Below are 16,764 nucleotides of genomic sequence, written 5' to 3'. Positions count from 1 at the left end.
CAGTGAGGCTTTTCCTCAAGGAGACTAGGAATTAGATCAAAGTTAGCAAAAAGACATTAAATTTTACCTAAAAACAAACAAACATCCCAAGACCATAAAAAGGTGTGCTTGGCCAGCAAAATAATGAATATTCATGTGTCAGCAGTCAGTGTGAAAAGAGGAATTTTCTTGATCACTTGGGATGTGTTATTTGAAGACTTGTGATCAATTCCTCATGCAAAATAGCATTTGCAGCCAGCAATGCTTATACTCCATCTTTACATTCTCTTTTGTCAGAAAGAGCATGTCTGGTGGAACCCTTGTTCTTGTCTGGAAGCAGCTGTTTTGCTTTTGCATGTAAATATATTTCAGGCTGCAAATTGATAATTTCTGTAGGGGATTTGTGTGTTCTTTATCATAAAGCAACGATTTCTAAGAAAACTTTGTAGCTGTATTCTCAATCTCCCTTCCCAACTCAAAAAAGGTAGATACCTTGACCTAATGATTAATGTGCCTGCTTAGTGAACCATCTTTCAGAAAACTTGCTGGTGATTTATAAAAATCTGTTTTCCTCTTGGGTTGTAATACCAAGTAGGTCTGGGTTTTTTTGTTTTCACAGAAGCTCAAAGCAATCTACCACAGCAGCATGTACTTCTCTGCACGTTCTCTGCTGAGTAGTGACTGGGCTGAGCCTGGACAACAACTGGGTGGAGATGAGTTGTGCCCAAACTTTGGCCACTGGCAAAATTTGACTTGGCTTTTTTATAGTCAGACCTCATTTTCTGTTCAAGAAAGGATCTGTTTTGCTGTTGGAGCTGTGATGAATATAAATACTCTTCTTAGCACAGTTGTGTCAAACTTGGAGTAGAAGAAGTCTGCAGAGCAGGTATTTTGTGTGCAGAGAAAGCAGGAAAGGACAAGCCTCCTGTTAGGAAGTGTGCTGCCAGTCAGGAGAGGGGAAATTGGAAGGGGAGAATAATCAGAGTTGGCCATAAAATCTGATCTGCAGCAAGCTATTTTTGTTGGTAATGGTGAAGAACAGTGGGATAAATTTAGAGGACTTTTAAATGGTTTTGTCCTGCTTTAAAGAGAAATCTTTCAATTGTGTCTGTGTGTTTTCCACTTGTCTCATTTTTAAGGAACAAGCTCAGGTATAATGTTACTTGGGATTTCTCCTGTCAGGTGTTTGTTCCTCTGAAAATGACTTGGACTCATTTTTAGCATTATCTCTTCACGGAGTCATATTCCTGCTGTGGTCTGCAGGTCCCTCACAGTGTGTTCTGCAGCCCCTGTGCTGGGGACAGCAGGTTTTGCTGGGGCAGAAGTGGTTTGGGTGCTTGGTTTTTGGTTAAAGAATGAGTAAAGATGAGCTGATCATGTGTAAAACTGTAGCTGTTGACAGCCAAGCTAAGTTTAATAAAAAGTTAGAAGGAAATAAACATTTTAAGGATCACACCTCTGGAAGAGTCTGAATAACACCTCTTTGCACAGGAAATTTGGTGCTGTGACACCTCTTGCCACATGTGACAGTATCTTTAAGTAGCATTTTACAACACAACAGATATTCTCATTTTATTGAAAGGTTTGAGTGGAGCTTTAACCTCGATTTTGGAGTCTCAGTGATTTTTTATGTCCAAGAGCAGACCTAGGGCCCAGCACTCCTTTTGTTAGCAGAGAGAGGCTGTTCTGAGTGTTTAGCTCAAGATCACACTGACCTTTAATAGGGATCCTTACGATATGTTGCAACCACAGTGTCAAAGTTCAGCTCTGTTTACCAAGCAGTAAAAGCTGGAGTAATTTTCCTGTATGTGGAATGTGATACAGTTTTGTCTTTCCAGTTGGTTGCTGTTCTCAGTCTGGTTTTGCTTTCAGAGAACTTTCTGACTGCTTCTCTGAACTGCTTAATTCCAACACAGGCACATTTGTTGCTCTGTATTCTGTGTTGAGCCATCTGAAACCAGGCTGGCAGTGAAATATTGCTGCAGTTATCATGAATAATTAGAAAAGAACATCTTCAACACTCCAGAAAATGTTGGGTTATATTTAGTCCATATAAAACAGCTGTAGGTAGCATTAAATGAACAGAACTGATATGATAAATGAAATACAAAGCACTGTCTGAAGTGGAACTCCTGCTCCCATCTGTTTGAAAAATGTGACTGTTGAGTTGCTGGCTGCAAGCAGCAGGGTCTGGGCGTGTGTGTGACAGTCACATGTCCCTGCTATTGAATTCACTGCCGGGTGGTGTCCCTTGCTTTCCTCACGGCTTTTATTGGTACTCCAGCAGTGACAAAATGTAGCAGAAGTAAATGAAACATATAGAAATTTAATTTTGTGTTGTGTTTAGAATTTTCTGTAAAGCTCTACAATTGTAGTGTTTATATAATTGACAGGTATTTCAATAATATATTTTGTCTATTAATTTTAAGTTAGAAAACTTTGATGGTTAAAAATATTTTCTATTTCTCTTCCTGAAAGTCTTGCTCAGAATACAGTTATCAATGAGCTCACCAGAAATTGAAAGGCAAACCTCTAAAACCTGCATTCTAGTCTAGTTTTAAAACCAGACACGAGTGTTACCTTTTACTGTCTGTCTTTGCTGATGAGGTTATGAAAGGTGTCATCTTTTGAAACCTCAGCTTTGGGGCACAGTTCCCTGCCCTCCCTCCCCTGCTGAGTTCTTCCAGCAGAAGACAGAGAACAACTGAGCATTCTGAGCCTTGTGCACAAAGCCAGCCCGAGTGAGAATGCTGGAATTCTCTGTGCCTTGAAGAGTTTTACTGCAGGGAGTATTTGAGTGTTCTGCTGCCTCTTGGGGAGTCTGTGGGAGTTGCTCCTTTCACTTGGAAAGTCTGTAGTGCATCCATGGAGGAAAGGCAGAGCATTTAAGAAATGGGGATGTCAGGGCCACACATTAATGTACAGTTCTGGATTTGAACCCTGAATGCTATTTCTCATTTTGATTCTTGCTGGTTTTACCTGTCTTTCCCTTTTTTTCTTTCCTTTCCTTGAAACAGTCCTCTAATCTGTTGCACTTTGATCTTCTCAGAACTACTTTTTGAAAAAATCATGGGATAAATTGTCTGTATATAGTTTGAAATATTCAGTACAGTCACACCAAAACCTGATGCTGTGTCAGTAGTAAAGTTGAAAAGTGATCTTCTAAAAGAGAACTAAGCTACACTAGGCATTACTGTGCTGCTCCATTTGCTTTTAACTTTTTGAGTAAGTAACTGCATGGTCAGTACATCATCATGCACTTCTTTGGGATTTTTTCATACGTGCTATGTGGCAGGAGGTTGTGGGACAATTAGGCCTTTAATAACAGAAAAGCATACATTTTTTAAAGTGCTTGATCCATACATTTTCTCCCAGATATCAAGAGTGATCGATTTGCTAACATTCCCTTTTAAAACAGATATTTGTGGCCTAACCCATACATAGATTTAAAATTTAGTTGCCTTCTGTAAATGGAGTAGTATCAGTCTATTGTCACAGAGATGGCTGCTGAACTGAATAAATAGCAGTAAGATGAGCATTGAAAGTGGAAGTTTAGTCAGCTTTTTTTGTTGATGTAGAGATTTTCTCGAAATGTCTCCAGTAATGGGAACTGTTGTGAAAATTCTGATGATTTATTACAATTTATTGTCTTAACTTCAGGCTCAGGAAGATGCCGAGAAGCTGCGCTCGGTTGTGATGCCCATGGAGAAAGAGATTGCAGCCCTAAAGGAGAAACTGGCAGAAGCTGAAGAAAAAATAAAAGCAGCATCAGAGGTGAGGTGGAGCTCTAACTGGATCCTGATTTATATCTTGCAACGTGCTAGTTTGATGCAGACAAGTCAAATTTTATAAGAGAGAAAAAGGTGTATTGGGAAACTCTTCGTGCCCCTCTTGTCTCCTGTAGCTCAAATGTCATGTTTGGCCTCTATACATTTCTGCATCTTTCTGTTTTGAGAGTTGCAGTGTGGGGGGGGGATCTGTGTTTAGAATAAATTGCACAGTTTCAGGTCTACTAGTAATAGAAAAAGCTCTAGAAAAATACCTGCTTTGCACCTCTCCCAACCACCTGGCCTCTAGGTTATTGTCACATTTGCAGCCGCAGAGTCAGACTTTCCCATTTCAAAGGCTTAAAGGCTAGCAGATGGAAGATTTGGTGTCCTAGGGCAGGAAAGCTGTCCCTACCATCAGTGGCAGTCACAGCCCAAGGCTGTCCTGAGCCCTGGCCTGGTGTCAGTGCATCCTGGCTGTGCTGAGGAAGATGAACAGCAGCTCTGTGGAGCCAGTTAGGAATTGCCTGAAGGCTTTGGTTTCCTCTAAGATAAAACCTCCTGTGATTTCTGACTCAGCAAACCATAAAACTGAATAGTGCCATAATGAAATCTTGAAATCTTTCAATTTGTTCCTTGTTCCAAGATGGGATCCTTTTCTTCAAGCATCACATCTGACAGATGTTTCTGTAACCCTGTCTTAAAAGGTTCTCACTGGAGATTCTGCAGGACACTCGTTTCAGTTCTTTGTTAGCTTTGCTATTAAAAAAAAAAAAAAACCAAACAAGAAGAAAAAAATCCAAATATATTTCTTCAGTATTTCTTGATATAGCTGCTCTTTGTTGGCAGATTTTCCTTTGCCTCGTAGTCATTTTTTCTGACTACTATGACTACTCTATTTTGAACTAAGGAGTTCTTGGCTTATCAGCACTTATCACCTATTTAGTTCCTGGCTATCAGCACTGATTAAAGGATCACTTCACTGACTGCTTTCCCGAGATAGTTCCCTTTTTACCATCTCTGTGCTTAGTGCTGCTGCTGCTGTGTTCCAGCTGTCACAACTGTGATACACTGGTAGGTTTGACTTAGCAGATTTTTAATGAGTAACTTACTCAGAAGTAAATACAAGCACTACTTACACACTGGTAGTTGAATATTTGTGATTTCTGCAAATAAACTGGCCCATCAGCACCTGTACATTACCTGAACAGGCAACACTGTAACTTCTAAGGAGAAGGAAATGTCTGAGAGTGTTCCCCCACTGAGCTGGTTATTTCCCTCTTCTTGTTCAGGTTAAAGAACTGAACCATTATTTGGAAGCTGAGAAGTCATGTAGGACAGACTTGGAGATGTACGTGGCTGTTCTCAACACACAAAAATCAGTCCTGCAAGAAGATGCAGAGAAGTTGAGGAAGGAGCTGCATGAAGGTATACCCAATAGCTCCCTAATAATAGTCCTTTGAGTCTCTTCCACCGAGGATGCAAAACCCAATGGAGCTGTTAATTCTTTTATCACTTCTTACTTGAACTTGATTGAAAGAAAATGGGAGAAGGAAGCAAAACTTTTGAATGTGAAAGGCCTTAAAATGTTTGCAGAAGAGTTGAATATGGAGTTCTCTTATGACTGAAAAACAACAAGAGTCATTCATTCCCTCAAGGCTTGTTGTTGAATATCTGCTAAGTTCTTAAAGCAGTGTGAGCTTCATTCTTGCTGAAGTGATTTTAGGTGTGTGTTTGTGCATAATTATGAGCATTATTTCCATAATGTGTAGACCTGGCTCCCTGGGGTCTGTCAGTGCTGAGTGCTGGAGTGAGTGTGCAAACATCCATGTAGGGCACTACAGCCCAGAGTCACTGCAGAGGAGTGGAAACCAGAACCTGCTGCTGAACTAAAGAGGGATGTAGAAGACAGTCTTCTGAACCCAGCACTAAAAAAACCCCAAAACTATTAGAATTCCTGAATGAACTTGAGGCATTAGCCTTCTCACTGGGAAATCTTGAACTGTCAGTAATACATCCCTAATCATGAGTCAAGTTTGGAAATTAAGAAAATGGTATTTGAAATAAGACATTATTATCCTAAAGAGTTGTTGAACAAAGCCTGACTGTTCTTGATTATAACAATAATTACTTTTATTCCTGAAAACGCTTCTCTTTGGGAAAGATATTTAACCACTTGTGGTTCAGAAGAATTTTTTCTCTGTTTGCATAGTTTGCCATCTCCTAGAGCAAGAGAGGCAGCAGCACAACCAGCTGAAACACACGTGGCAGAAAGCCAATGACCAGTTCCTGGAGTCCCAGCGGCTGCTGATGAGGGACATGCAGAGGATGGAAGTCGTGCTCACCTCGGAGCAGCTCCGGCAGGTGGAAGAGCTGAAAAAAAAGGATCAGGTTACCTGCTGCTTTCCTCTTTTTCCTCTCATTTTTTTGCAATGCTGTAGGTTTACTGTGGTGTAACACGTATGGAAATCACATGTTGGAGGCAAGTGTGGTAATAGCTCAGAAAATGGGAACTGACAGTTTTAACAGAAATCTCCCCTTTGAATGACAGCTGGGAGTTACAACAGGCTCCATTTGGACAAGTGTTTTAATATTGATGTATGTAGGAACTTTAATGTTGCCAATAGTTAAATAGAAAGGTAAGAATATCTAGAAATTAATCTTGGAGGAAGAAATAGTCATCTATGTTGCAAAACATCTGGGTTAAGGATGTCAGCAAGTTTCACTTCTTTCTAGGTTTTTTCAGTCTTCCAGTACATATCCTAGACATAAATTAAGACTTTCATTTAAAATTATCTTATGCCAGTGATTGTGTATGTACTTATGACTTAGTGATCCATTATGTCTTTTTTTTGATTCCTTTCAGTCCATCATTTAGTGATCAAGGCACTTCCTGTTTCAGGTTTTGTTAAAATGTACATCCTTGTGTTTTTACAAGCTGTTAATGAATTCTTTATGGATGTACAAATATTGTATGTATATATTCTATACGATAGCCAGTGTACCAGCTAGTTTTGTTACTTGGTAATCCCTATAATTAGGGTTTTGATCTAGGTAATATGCTTTTTGAATAAAATCATTCTAGAACATGAATTGGCCACTAAAGGTGCAAAGTAAGTTCTCATTTAAGTCAGTTTGGGTGCCTTATGAAATGAACACTGTATTTATTAACTAAAAGAACATTTATGTGCTAAACACTGGGTTTTAATCGAAATAATCTTTTTCAGTGTCTTCTTTATAGCTTAGTTTATCATGAAAGCTGATGTCATTATTACTATGGCAAAATTGAATCCCATTTTCTATGTATTCTCTATTGGCCACTGATTTTTAGGAAGAAGATGATCAGCAAAGGCTTAGCAAGAGAAAGGAAGAGAAACAAAAAGATTCAGATGATGAAACAAAAGCTTCATGTTCTCTGGCCCCTGAAGAAACCCTTACCCAGCTCTCTAATGAAGAGGTAAAACAATTGGATCTTTCACTTGCACTTGGGCATTCCTCAGGGTGTTCATTGCAAATACAAATGCAAAGTCACAGCCCTTTATTCTCTGAAGCTTCTAATCTTATTAGGCAATAAAAAAATCCTTGGAGTTGCAGTTGAATCTCTAAATCCCTATATTAGTATTGGAAGACAATACTGCACCATCCTGAGAGGTGCCATTAGAAATGGTAATTTATATTTTGCATTCTGGAGGTTAACTGCTGGTAGATTCTCTTGGGATTTCTAAGCACGTTCTAAGACACCTAAATGTTCAGGATTAAGCCAATTACATCTGAACATTCAGCAAGAGTGTTGTAGCTACTTTGCTAACCAAATTGTTGAATTTTGTACTTACCATTTCTCAGGGTCCATTTTGGTTTTGTGAGCCAAATTAAGGAAAAATTAATAAAATCCCACCAAGTTTTTGTGCTATAGGAGCTTATTTAACCTTCAAGAGACTTAAGAATTTGAAGAGTGAGCCAGTGTTTTGCCTGGTTTATTTATCAAAGTATATACTTTTATATATGAATTCTAGAGTCTGCACTTTACTTTTATCAAGGATTTATAACAGTTCAGAATGCAGAAAGATGTTCAGAATCATGGGATCTGAATGTAGCTGAGATCTAGTTCTACCCTTTATCCTACAGTCACTTCCTATTTCAAATACTGTTTGTATCTTCTGTGTCCAGATATGCAAATGAGGCACATTGGTGGGGAACAAAAATTTATCTACTGATGTTTTCTTTAATCTCAGTTCACAGCATATTCCTTATCATTCACAACATTTATTTAATTCTAAGACTTATAAATAATGGAAAATCTGTATTTTGAGAAGGAGCATAATTGTCAGAGTGTTTTGGGGTTGTATATGTGTTTGGTTTTGTTATTTATAATGTTTTTAGCTGTTCAGAATGTCTTTTATGTGTTGTAATCAATCAGATTATTGATTAATTCTTAGAACTTCTTATAATTTGACTTCTAAGTTCTTCTCTGTTGGGCAGTTTGCAATGCAAACAGATGATTTTTTAATATTGTTTTGGTTATCACAGAACAGCTGTAGCCTGAAAATGCAGTTTTTACATCAGTGTATATTCTCTTGACTTTTTTATTATGAACTTGTGTATATACATGCAAGTATAAATATTACACCTAAAAATGATTAAAACAAGGCATTTACAACAGTCATAAAACAGTAGTACAATATATACACACATATATATATATATATATATATATATATATATTTTACAGGTTACAAACACTTACATGAAGTGCCAGCAGCCTGCTGGTCTCTGGACCTATTTCAGAAATGATAATTTTTCTCAAGAGGCTGGTTTCCAGTGTTACTTCCTTATGTGTCTAATGGCAAAGCAGAAGTGCATAATATTTTGGAAGGTATTTTGAAAGCAGTCATATGCTTTTTAAATAAAGCATTACTGCTCTCTTTTCAGTGCTACAAAAAACAAAAATAGATCAAGAGGCTCCATGTGCCTGATACACATCACAGGACAGTTTGTGTGGTTTTTGGTGCTGGCATTCCCCAGGAAACCTTTGTGTCTAAGCCCAGCCTTTTCCCTCTTCTTTTTATTTTATGTACAAATAATCTTGCAAAGAAAATATTTTGCTATTTTTTCAGTCATTCAAAGCAGAAGAAAGAAATAGAAGAACAACATTAACTTATCGGTATAGAGTAGATTTTAACTATATTTTTTCTGTCTATTTTTGTGTTAATGCAAAGTTTTTTGTTTTATGAAAGACGTCTGAATTTACTTTTTGGAAGTGGAGTATCTGCCTTCTGTTGTGTAGTCTATGGTTGTAGGAGGGATGTTGCAAGTACATCTTTTCAGGGGAAGCATCTTGCCTCAAGTATGGAAGGTGACTGTGTCCTTGCTTGTCTGGCAGGAAGATAGTCTTACAAAAGCACTCTGTCACCAGAAGACTCTTTTAACCTGTTTTATTTGTTTTTGAATTCTAACTGGTTCATTTCAGTTCTCTGTCCTTTCCTCTCCCACCTTAAGCTTAGTGAGCAGCTGTTCTTGCCAAAGAAATTTAAATTTGCTTTTTGCCGTGTCTACTAATTAGTGTCCAGCATTCCTCTTGTACCATGCTCAAATGGAGTAAATAATTTGATTATTCTGTGTTTTTCAATGCCAGGTGCATGTGAATAGCACCCATGGCTCAGTCCATTCCCTGGATGCAGACTTGCTCCTTTCCTCCGGCGAATCCTTCAACAAAGCAGACACTGATATGTTTAAAGATGGACTACGGAGAGCACAGTCAACAGACAGTCTGGGCACATCTGGATCCTTACAGTCCAAAGCTTTAGGATACAACAACAAAGCAAAATCTGCTGGGAACCTGGATGAGTCAGATTTTGGACCACTTGTTGGAGCAGATTCAGTGTCGGAGAACTTTGATACAGCTTCCCTTGGATCCCTGCAAATGCCGAGTGGGTTCATGTTGACCAAAGATCAGGAAAAAGCAATCAAAGCAATGACCCCAGAGCAAGAAGAGACTGCTTCCCTGCTCTCCAGTGTCACCCAGGGCATGGAAAGTGCTTATGTGTCTCCCAGCGGGTACCGCCTGGTCAGTGAGACGGAGTGGAACCTGCTGCAGAAGGAGGTGGGTCCTCCTGCCTTGTCCCTGCTGTGGGCAAAGCTCTGCCTCCTTTGCTCTGCCCAGAGCCAGGTGTGAAAGGAAGAGGTCACATCCTGGGCAGCTGTTCACTGTTCCCTCTTGGAATGCTTCTGTAGGTGGAGCACATCCAGTGTAAGGTGTATGAGCTGGCCCTGCTCGTGGGACAGGCAGCATTACTGAACACGGGGTGCTTTGGACTTTGAGGAGGATCTGGCAGAGGTGGCTGTTGAACTCAGAATTGTGTGAGGGGGTGAAAAAAAGTGGGAGAACTTAAAGAATAGGAGAAAATGGGAAGCTGAGGAAAGGGCATTATAGTGGAGCTGGGGATGAGTAGGAGAAGGCAGAAGCAGCAGAGCTGGGGGTGCTGCTCTGTGTGCCAGGGGCGTTTGCTGAGGGCTGTGCACGGGGTACAGTTTGGAAATGAGCAGCCAAACTATGCCCAACGCACAAAGTACCACAGAGAGGCTCCAGGAAATTGTTGGGGACTTGCATCATCAGAAACCCATTTCTGAGAGCAACAAGCAGCAGATTAGATTAAGCCCTGGGCCAGTTGCAGTGTGGATGAGCAAGGAAATTGTTGCTTCTGGGTGTTCTGCCTGTCAGTTTTTCAGCAGCTTTATATGATGCCAGTTCAAAATTTGCATTTGGTTTCTTGCTGAAAAGGAGAGTATTTAGGGTTTCCTGTGGTTTCTCTTTCAGAAGAAAAGACACCAAGGAGCAACACTTTAGGGGGAAGAAAAGATGGGGGGAGATAACAATCCAGGCTGGGTGAAAAGGAAGACAAGATGGGAGTAAAACAAAGAATATAAGAATGTAGTGAAGGAGAAAAGGCCAGATGAAGGACAGATGAAATGAAGAAGTACTGATTTTTTTTTTTTTTTTCTCAATTTGTTGAAATTTAACTTAGTGCAAATCATTGCTTAGGAGGTCTCTCCAAACCTGTTGTAAAGTTGTGTTGTTGTTGTTGTTTTCCTACTGATTTGCTATATCTGGAGAAATTACAGCATCCTGAGCTCAGAGCTGCGTTAAACTCCTACTCTTGAATATTTCCTTGCCCTGTTGACATTTTGATGACACTTTACTTCAGCCCTTTCTCAGAATCCAGAACAGAAATGCAGCTTCCCACATGATCCTGGAGGCTGGAGCACACGCTGGGGTGTGAATGCCAATTGCTGTGGGTTGGACATGGAGCAGTAAATACAAATACAGATTCAGCTCAAACTTGACCTGCAGCTGGAACTTTGATAAAACTTCCATTTGTCCCCTTGGCCAAAACCACTGCAGCTCCAGAATGGCAGCAGGTTTACTCTTGGTTTCCCTGCTGCCTGCCCCAACACTGTTATTTTCTTCTCCTGTTTGGTTTCTGTTTGTCCAAAGGACACAATAGTGACTTGATGAGCTCTTTGTCATGGCTTTTTGTGCTAATGGTGGGACCCATGGCAGGAAAAGCTGATAGCCCACAGCTGATTTGAGTTACCCTTCACTTTAAAGCAACTCAGTCCTGCCATTACACGATTCTGCCTCTGTCTTTTATCTGTAACGTTTTGTGGTCATACATCACCCTTGAGTGTGTGCAGCACTCCTGCACTCCCTGGAGACTTCCCTGGACATGGCAGGTGCTGACTCTGTGTTCTGCAGGTGCAGAATGCAGGGAACAAGCTGGGCAGGCGCTGTGATATGTGCTCCAATTATGAGAAGCAGTTGCAAGGTATCCAGATCCAGGAGGCTGAGACCAGAGACCAGGTGGGATTTCTCTCATTACTTTAGCCAGGCTTTTGCAGCTTTTTGAACTACTAAGGATGCAACAATGAACTATCTGCTGTTTTATTCCTTGATTTTAATTGAGCAATATCAACATACTGGATAACTTGACATGTTATTGACATAACTTGATTTGTTATTATTGTGTGGTCATAAATACCAACATGTACGTTCTTAAGGATTCACCTTGAAGAGCCACTTTATTTGATGCTGTAAGACCATGCAGTAAAGGCAGTGTTCTATAAAAAGTATTATGCCCATGCTGAAGTCAGTATCTTTAATAATTGATATTTTAAAATGCTTGTCATGCATTAAATTCTATTATCTTTGATACTGTAAGAACTGTTAACAGAAAAGGACCTCATCCTAGCAGCATAAAATGACTTTTAAGTCTTGGAGGATATTTGTTTCCTGCCATATACCAAAGAACAATTTGCAGATGGGTGTGGAAGGTATGAGTCACATTCTGCTTTGAAATAAGTGATTGAAGTTATTACATGGCCATGCTCCAGTGCAGTTTGATGTCCTGTGTTTCCTTAGAGGGATAATCTGTGCTGGAGGCTGTTTCAACAACAAAGGAACTTCTGGATTACATAGGATTTTTGAGAGATTTTATGTTATGTTTTGGGGAGTGAAGGGCTTCAGGAAATAAATGCTCCCCAAGAGAATGGAAAATGAATTAATTTTGTTGTGACAATACAGGTGAAAAAGCTGCAGGTGATGCTGAGGCAGGCTAATGACCAGCTGGAAAAGACAATGAAAGATAAACAGGAATTGGAGGATTACATGAAACAAAGTGCTGAAGACTCCTCTAATCAGGTACAAGCATTTGGTAATTGAGATCCAGGAATCACGAAATGTTCTTCAAAAGTGTGTAACAAGAACTTGTGTTTTGTTAGATATGGATGGCCTACTGGCTGTAGAGGCAACACAAATGAGAATTTCTAGGGTTAGTTATGCTCCACCTGATTCTGCCACGGTTTCTAGATAAATCTGTTATGTCTTTAATACCGTGTTACCCAATTTTGGCCTTAAAATATCATCTCTAATCTTGAAATCCATTATGGAGTGGCAATAGAAATTTGAGTAATGTTTGAGTTTTGGAGTGACCTGTGTATGAAATGGCCCAAACATGCAAAAGGAGCCCTGTGCTCTGGGCACAGCCTTGTTGGTAGAAGAGTGGTCCTTTCCCACCACTTGCTCTTATCAATACTTGACTCCCAGGTAATGGACTTGGGGTGAAGAATGCAGTTGATGAGGAGCTGAGCAGGCAGTAGCAGGGCTAAAATATGCACTGAACTCCTTTCAAATAAGGGCCCACTGGAAAGATTTTTCAGTCTGAGATGTGTACCTAATTCTTCTGGAACAATGAAGCCGAATATAATGGGTGGTAGTCATAGTTAAAAAGGGAAAAAAGTCATCATCTTTGGCCTATTAAAGATTATAGTAGGTACATGCTGTGTACAAGACACTGAATTTACTTCACTTGAGCTGGAGCTTTCTCTCTTCCATCCCACCCAGTATTTTTACTTAGTCATTAGAAGACAAAGTCCAGCTTAGACAATGGGAATATGTTCTTATGTTGTTCTGGCTGTTAGTTAAGTAATGCTTCATCTTACATGTGTTGTTGTGGAATGACTTGTGAAGTTTATGAAGGTGGGTGCTCTCAGAGAAAGGTACAAAAATTCAAAAAACACTGAAAACTTAGTTAAAAACTCTTCAATTTCCCTTCAGTGTTTCTGAACTGGCATACATTTAAATTTTAATAGAATTAACTGTTGATTCAGAGTTTGGTAAATAGAATATAAAAATATTGTTATTGCAGAAACTGTCTTTAATCTGTCCTTAGTGCCTGGATCTGCATTCCTGCTTTATTGAGAGAAGAATTAACATAAACTTCAGTGGATTAGTTTGAAATTTCAAAGTATTATTAGTAATGATAACAGGCGAGAGAACTGGTGTGGTTATTTCTTCTTCAGAATCTGTTCCATGCTTTATTTCTTACATGTCTGTCTGGGTTTTCTTTCTTTAAGATCTCCTTGCTCATGGCCAAGTGTCAGAAGTCAGAGAATTTCCTCAGTGAGCTGCAGCAGGCGTTTCTGCAAGCCAAGAGGAGTGTCCAGGAGCAAATGGTAAGGCAGGTTAATTCCAGAGATCCTTGTCCAGCCCTGTTTGTGTGACCCTGGGAGTTCAGTGTGTCTGTAAAAGGCTTTGTCTGCCCAGCCACAGCTGGCTGGAGAGGACTGAGCATCTTCACTTGCAAAGGGCCTGGTTCAGTGAGCTCTGATGGCAAGGGCTGGAGCTGGAACCGTTTGTGTCATTCTGTGCTGCTGTCTGTGTTCATGCACATTCAGGAGTGTGGAGATCACTGGTCAACTTCTGTTCCCCTTATTCATTATCTAATTCCATGCCTCTTCAGTATCTTAATTTCACCTCAAATCTGAAGACAGTAGATTTTCTCAAGACTGGTTTTAGGATTCATCACAAGTACCATCATTAGTGAATATTTTCTCGAGTTTTAGAGATGAATGATCAGTGTTGTTGCAGGTCAGACTTAAAATATCAGCCCTAACACCCAGGGAGAGATATGTATGGGAACTTAATTTTTTAAATTATTTTTGAGCATCTTGTTGGAATTAAGCCAGAGAATAGGAAGAGGACCTCATGTTCCAGAGCTAAGTTTGACTTCCTTGGAGCAATTAATTCCTTTCTATATCAGAATCAAGTCTTGTCTTTTTTCCTCCCTGGCGCAGCATTTGTGGGGGACCAAGAGAATTCATCCTCATGGACCCCAGTATTGCATTTCTGGGGTCTGGGATTGTGTGTAGGACATCAGGACATTGCCTGCAGAGATGCTCCATCAGGTGCTCTGCATGAGAGCACATCTTATGGATGTGCAGGAGATTCAGACACTGTGCTGATCTGAGTCTGCTTCTCCTGCTGCCCCTCTATAACACAGCTCCTGCCATTGCTCCTGGTTCCCCATTTCCATTCCTCTTGGAAGAGTTCACTGGATTCTTTTCTTTTGTAATGGAAGCAAAGCCATGCCCTCTTCATCCCTTTTCTTTCCGTGGGATCAGCTGTTCTGATGCTTTCCTCAGAGGACAGTGGGAGGCAGACACCCACCATGGAAAGTTTCAGGGTGAATGTTTCAGGTTTTTGGATAACCTGCTCTTACAGCTGCGTGCTGAGGTGCTGTTAATAAACATCCCTGCCAGCTCCTGAATGCACATGTGATTCCCACCCTCCCTCCCCTCTCTGAGCACAGCCAGCTAATGGATAAACACAGGAGGAAAGTGGGAGACTGTGCAAAGCTGTACTTATCACTGGCTTCCTCCTCTCTGCCTGGACATTTAAAGCTGTCCTTGCCTTTATTTCTGGTGCATAGGCCATGCAAGAGGGAACTGGTTGTGTTGATCCACACCACCATTTTGTTTCCCTTCTTTACAAAGAATATCAGTTCACCAGACTTTTGAAAGCAGTGGAAGTAAATGGGGCAGAAGAGATCTGAGCATGACCCTAAGTGTGAATTTATGCTTTTCTTTGCATTGGAGGCTGTCCTGACACAGTCAAGGGAGCAGGTTTCAGAAGAGTTGGTGAGACTGCAAAAAGATAATGAAAGTCTTCAAGGAAAGCACAGCTTGCATGTGTCCTTACAGCAGGCTGAAGATTTCATTCTACCAGAAGCAGCAGAGGTAAAACATTTTTAAATCATTAACACCGACAGTGCTTGTGACTTGATCTCACTGGAATATTATTCTTTATCAAAAAGTTGTCTCAAATAGCACAAAGAACAGTAACTGGGATTTTAACCCTCTAAGTCTGTGAATGAGTGTGATCCCCCTGTGCCATGCCTGCTTCAGGGCGTGGATGGATTGTAAAACCAGTTAACTGTGGCCTGACAGCTGCTCTGTGGTCAGTGGAGTGTGGGTTTGGCCCAGTTCAGCCAGTTCAAGCTGTATTTTCCAACTGGGCACACAAGTGTTCAGTCGCCAGGGCCTCACTGTATTGATTCAATAATTCAAGTGAAGTCAATCACTTCTGTCCACTTAAGACCAGCAATAATCCAAAGCCTTGAATAATGATTCCTTTCATGGCCACTCCCTTCCTTTAAGCCTAAAAGATTTGGGGGGGGGGCTGAAGGGCAGGGGGAGCATCATAAACCTGTGGGGATGTGAATCTTGCTGTGTTTTCATTTCCTGTGGCCAAGCCAACTGTGAGTGGAGCACCTTGCTGGAAGCAGGGTGTGGGATGCTGGGACAGACCCTGGGGCAGCACAGCTTTGTCCTTGTGCAGATACCCCAGGGCTGGGGCTGTGGGGCAGCAAAATGCACATCTCTGCTAATCCTTGATCCAGGAGCTCCGTGAGCTGATCCTGAAGTACAGGGAAGACATCATCAGTGTGAGGACAGCAGCAGATCACCTCGAGGAGAAGCTGAAGGCAGAGATCCTGTTCTTGAAAGAACAGATCCAAGCTGAACAATATTTGAAGGAAAATATAGAAGAAACTCTACAGCTGGAAATAGAGAATTGCAAAGAGGAAATAGGTAAGCAGGGGCAAAACAGTCTCAAAATAGGAATATTAGAAATTAATAAGATGCACAAAGACTTGATTTTGTAGTAGACTTACCTGAATTCTAAATACTGTCCACTTTTGATAGCAGAGACACCAGAGCTGTGCAGCTGAAAATAAAAGTACAATTATTTGTTTGCTTTTGAGGTACCTTTGATGTAACAGGAGCTTATTTTCCCTTAAATATTAACAGAAGTAAACAGGGTATGAACAATTTCCCATGTTTCTTGCATTTAAGCTTTAATATTCTTGTTTTTCAGCTTCCATTTCCAGTTTAAAAGCTGAACTGGAAAGAATAAAAGTGGAAAAGGAGCAGGTAAGAAGGAAGCCCTTTCACTGTGAGATTTTTGGTGATTTTTTGGTTTTTTTTTTAATAAAGGTTTTTTTTATTTTTCTTTCCTGTATTGATCCCAGTGTAGGAACAGGACACATTCATAGTTCTGTTCCTTAAAAGGTGTTTGATCTGTTTTATTAATCTGTAACCTAAATATTGGATTAACTAATTCCTAACTCATACTGAGCTACATAACACTGACCTAAAATGTCAGGTTTGGACATTTCTCTCCAGC

At 40.4% G+C, this 16,764-nt stretch overlaps 1 protein-coding gene across 1 annotated transcript in view; it reads left to right on the top strand.

The window, feature by feature from the left end:
• The window catches only part of RABEP1 (rabaptin, RAB GTPase binding effector protein 1), a 47,167-nt gene that overhangs the window by 23,355 nt on the left and 7,048 nt on the right, over window positions 1–16,764 (top strand). The window contains exons 5-15 of the mRNA XM_069033699.1: window positions 3,640–3,753; window positions 5,039–5,174; window positions 5,959–6,137; window positions 7,078–7,203; window positions 9,379–9,846; window positions 11,500–11,604; window positions 12,325–12,441; window positions 13,656–13,754; window positions 15,177–15,317; window positions 15,980–16,169; window positions 16,456–16,511. Of these exons, the coding sequence (XP_068889800.1) occupies window positions 3,640–3,753; window positions 5,039–5,174; window positions 5,959–6,137; window positions 7,078–7,203; window positions 9,379–9,846; window positions 11,500–11,604; window positions 12,325–12,441; window positions 13,656–13,754; window positions 15,177–15,317; window positions 15,980–16,169; window positions 16,456–16,511 (1,731 nt within the window). The remainder of the gene's footprint in view (window positions 1–3,639; window positions 3,754–5,038; window positions 5,175–5,958; window positions 6,138–7,077; window positions 7,204–9,378; window positions 9,847–11,499; window positions 11,605–12,324; window positions 12,442–13,655; window positions 13,755–15,176; window positions 15,318–15,979; window positions 16,170–16,455; window positions 16,512–16,764) is intronic.

This window comes from Aphelocoma coerulescens, chromosome 19, assembly GCF_041296385.1.
Source record: "Aphelocoma coerulescens isolate FSJ_1873_10779 chromosome 19, UR_Acoe_1.0, whole genome shotgun sequence".
Lineage (NCBI taxonomy): Eukaryota > Metazoa > Chordata > Aves > Passeriformes > Corvidae > Aphelocoma > Aphelocoma coerulescens.
Note: the sequence above shows the minus strand (reverse complement) of the source record. Positions and strands in the feature narration are given on the sequence as shown.